Genomic DNA, 1213 nt, shown 5'->3' with positions numbered 1-1213 from the left:
CCGTCCCCAGCCTGCACCTTCCATTAAGGAAAACCAGTCGTGGGGCCAGGACATGGCCGAGGCACCACAATCGCCCTTCTCACCCCATGGCCCAGCCACAGAAGGCTCTGGCCAGACCATGGCCTTGAGGAGTCTCTGGGAGCACCCAAGCAAGGCCACTCCAATTTCTCCAACAGCCCTGACCCCCCGCAGCTCCCCAGCCCCTTTCAGGATACACCTGGTGCTTCAACAAGTGTTTTCTTTTCGATTTCCTCATCTTTGTCTTCTCGGAGAAGGCTCTGGCGAGTTCAAACAGCTTCTTGCGTGTGGCTGGAAGGAAGCAGCCAGGTGAGGGTCTCACCCCAAAACCCTTCCCAAAGCTGCCATGGGTGATGGGGAGGAGATGGCCAAGGGCCAGCGGTGTGGGAACCACCCGTGCCCTGACACCCCATGGCAATACCCCAGGTTGCCCCATTGCCAACACGGAGCCTGCCAACCGACTCACATTTTCCCATGTGTTTCAATTTGTCTCTGAATAAGGCATCGTCAGACACGGCACCGCCGGCCTCGCTGGTTACCGAAGGGGCTACGTCACCTAGAAGGCAAACATCTGGTCAGCGGGAGTGCGTGCGCGGTGAGGGGAAGCTCGAGAGGAATCATTTCCGTGACCCAATTCCAGCGCCAGCGAAGAGCAGCCCTGCCACGAGCAGAGATGAGCAAGAGCTTTTTGAGCAAGAGCAGGCGGGATGGGGGCACCGGCACACCAGGGCTGGCTCCGGGTGAGCATCCTCCGTGGATAAAACCCTCGAGATCGTGGGGCAGAGATGCTGGCTCACAGCACATGCTCAGCACCACGGGGCTGCTCACCTCGAGCTGCCTGCCAGCAGACATGGACGAGCAGCGGCTCGGTCCCACCTCCAGCACGGCTGCAGAGCAGGAGGCCTCTCTCTGCGCTGCCCCAGGGACAGCTGCCCCAAATTCCCCCGGGCACTAATTGCACTCCGGGCATTAGATCATGCCTGTGCCCATGCTCAGCTCCCAGGACAGCAGGGCCACCGGATTAGGAGCAGTTCGGGCATCCCAGTAAATCAGTCAAGGGGACCAGAGACCCCAACAGCCACATCCTTGTGCCCACCTGAGCCCCTTCCCCAGGTCTGGGTGTGCTGGAAGCACCACGCACCCAGCGGGAGCTCCGTGGCAGCACCCAGCCGCTGCGGCCCTCCCTGCCCTGCAC

General features: G+C 61.3%; 1 protein-coding gene across 1 annotated transcript in view; it reads right to left on the bottom strand.

Annotated features, from left to right (window-relative positions):
• Window positions 1–1213, bottom strand: part of CUEDC1 (CUE domain containing 1) — a gene marked incomplete at its 5' end in the record, with an annotated part of 5289 nt that overhangs the window by 811 nt on the left and 3265 nt on the right. Inside the window, 2 exons of the mRNA XM_029087347.1 lie at window positions 184–309; window positions 485–574. Of these exons, the coding sequence (XP_028943180.1) occupies window positions 184–309; window positions 485–574 (216 nt within the window). The remainder of the gene's footprint in view (window positions 1–183; window positions 310–484; window positions 575–1213) is intronic.

The sequence above is a fragment of the Antrostomus carolinensis genome, unplaced genomic scaffold (genome assembly GCF_000700745.2).
Source record: "Antrostomus carolinensis isolate BGI_N321 unplaced genomic scaffold, ASM70074v2 scaffold31231, whole genome shotgun sequence".
Classification (NCBI taxonomy): Eukaryota; Metazoa; Chordata; class Aves; order Caprimulgiformes; family Caprimulgidae; genus Antrostomus; species Antrostomus carolinensis.
The sequence above is the reverse complement of the archived record's forward strand: the minus strand, read 5'-3'. Positions and strand labels throughout refer to the sequence as shown.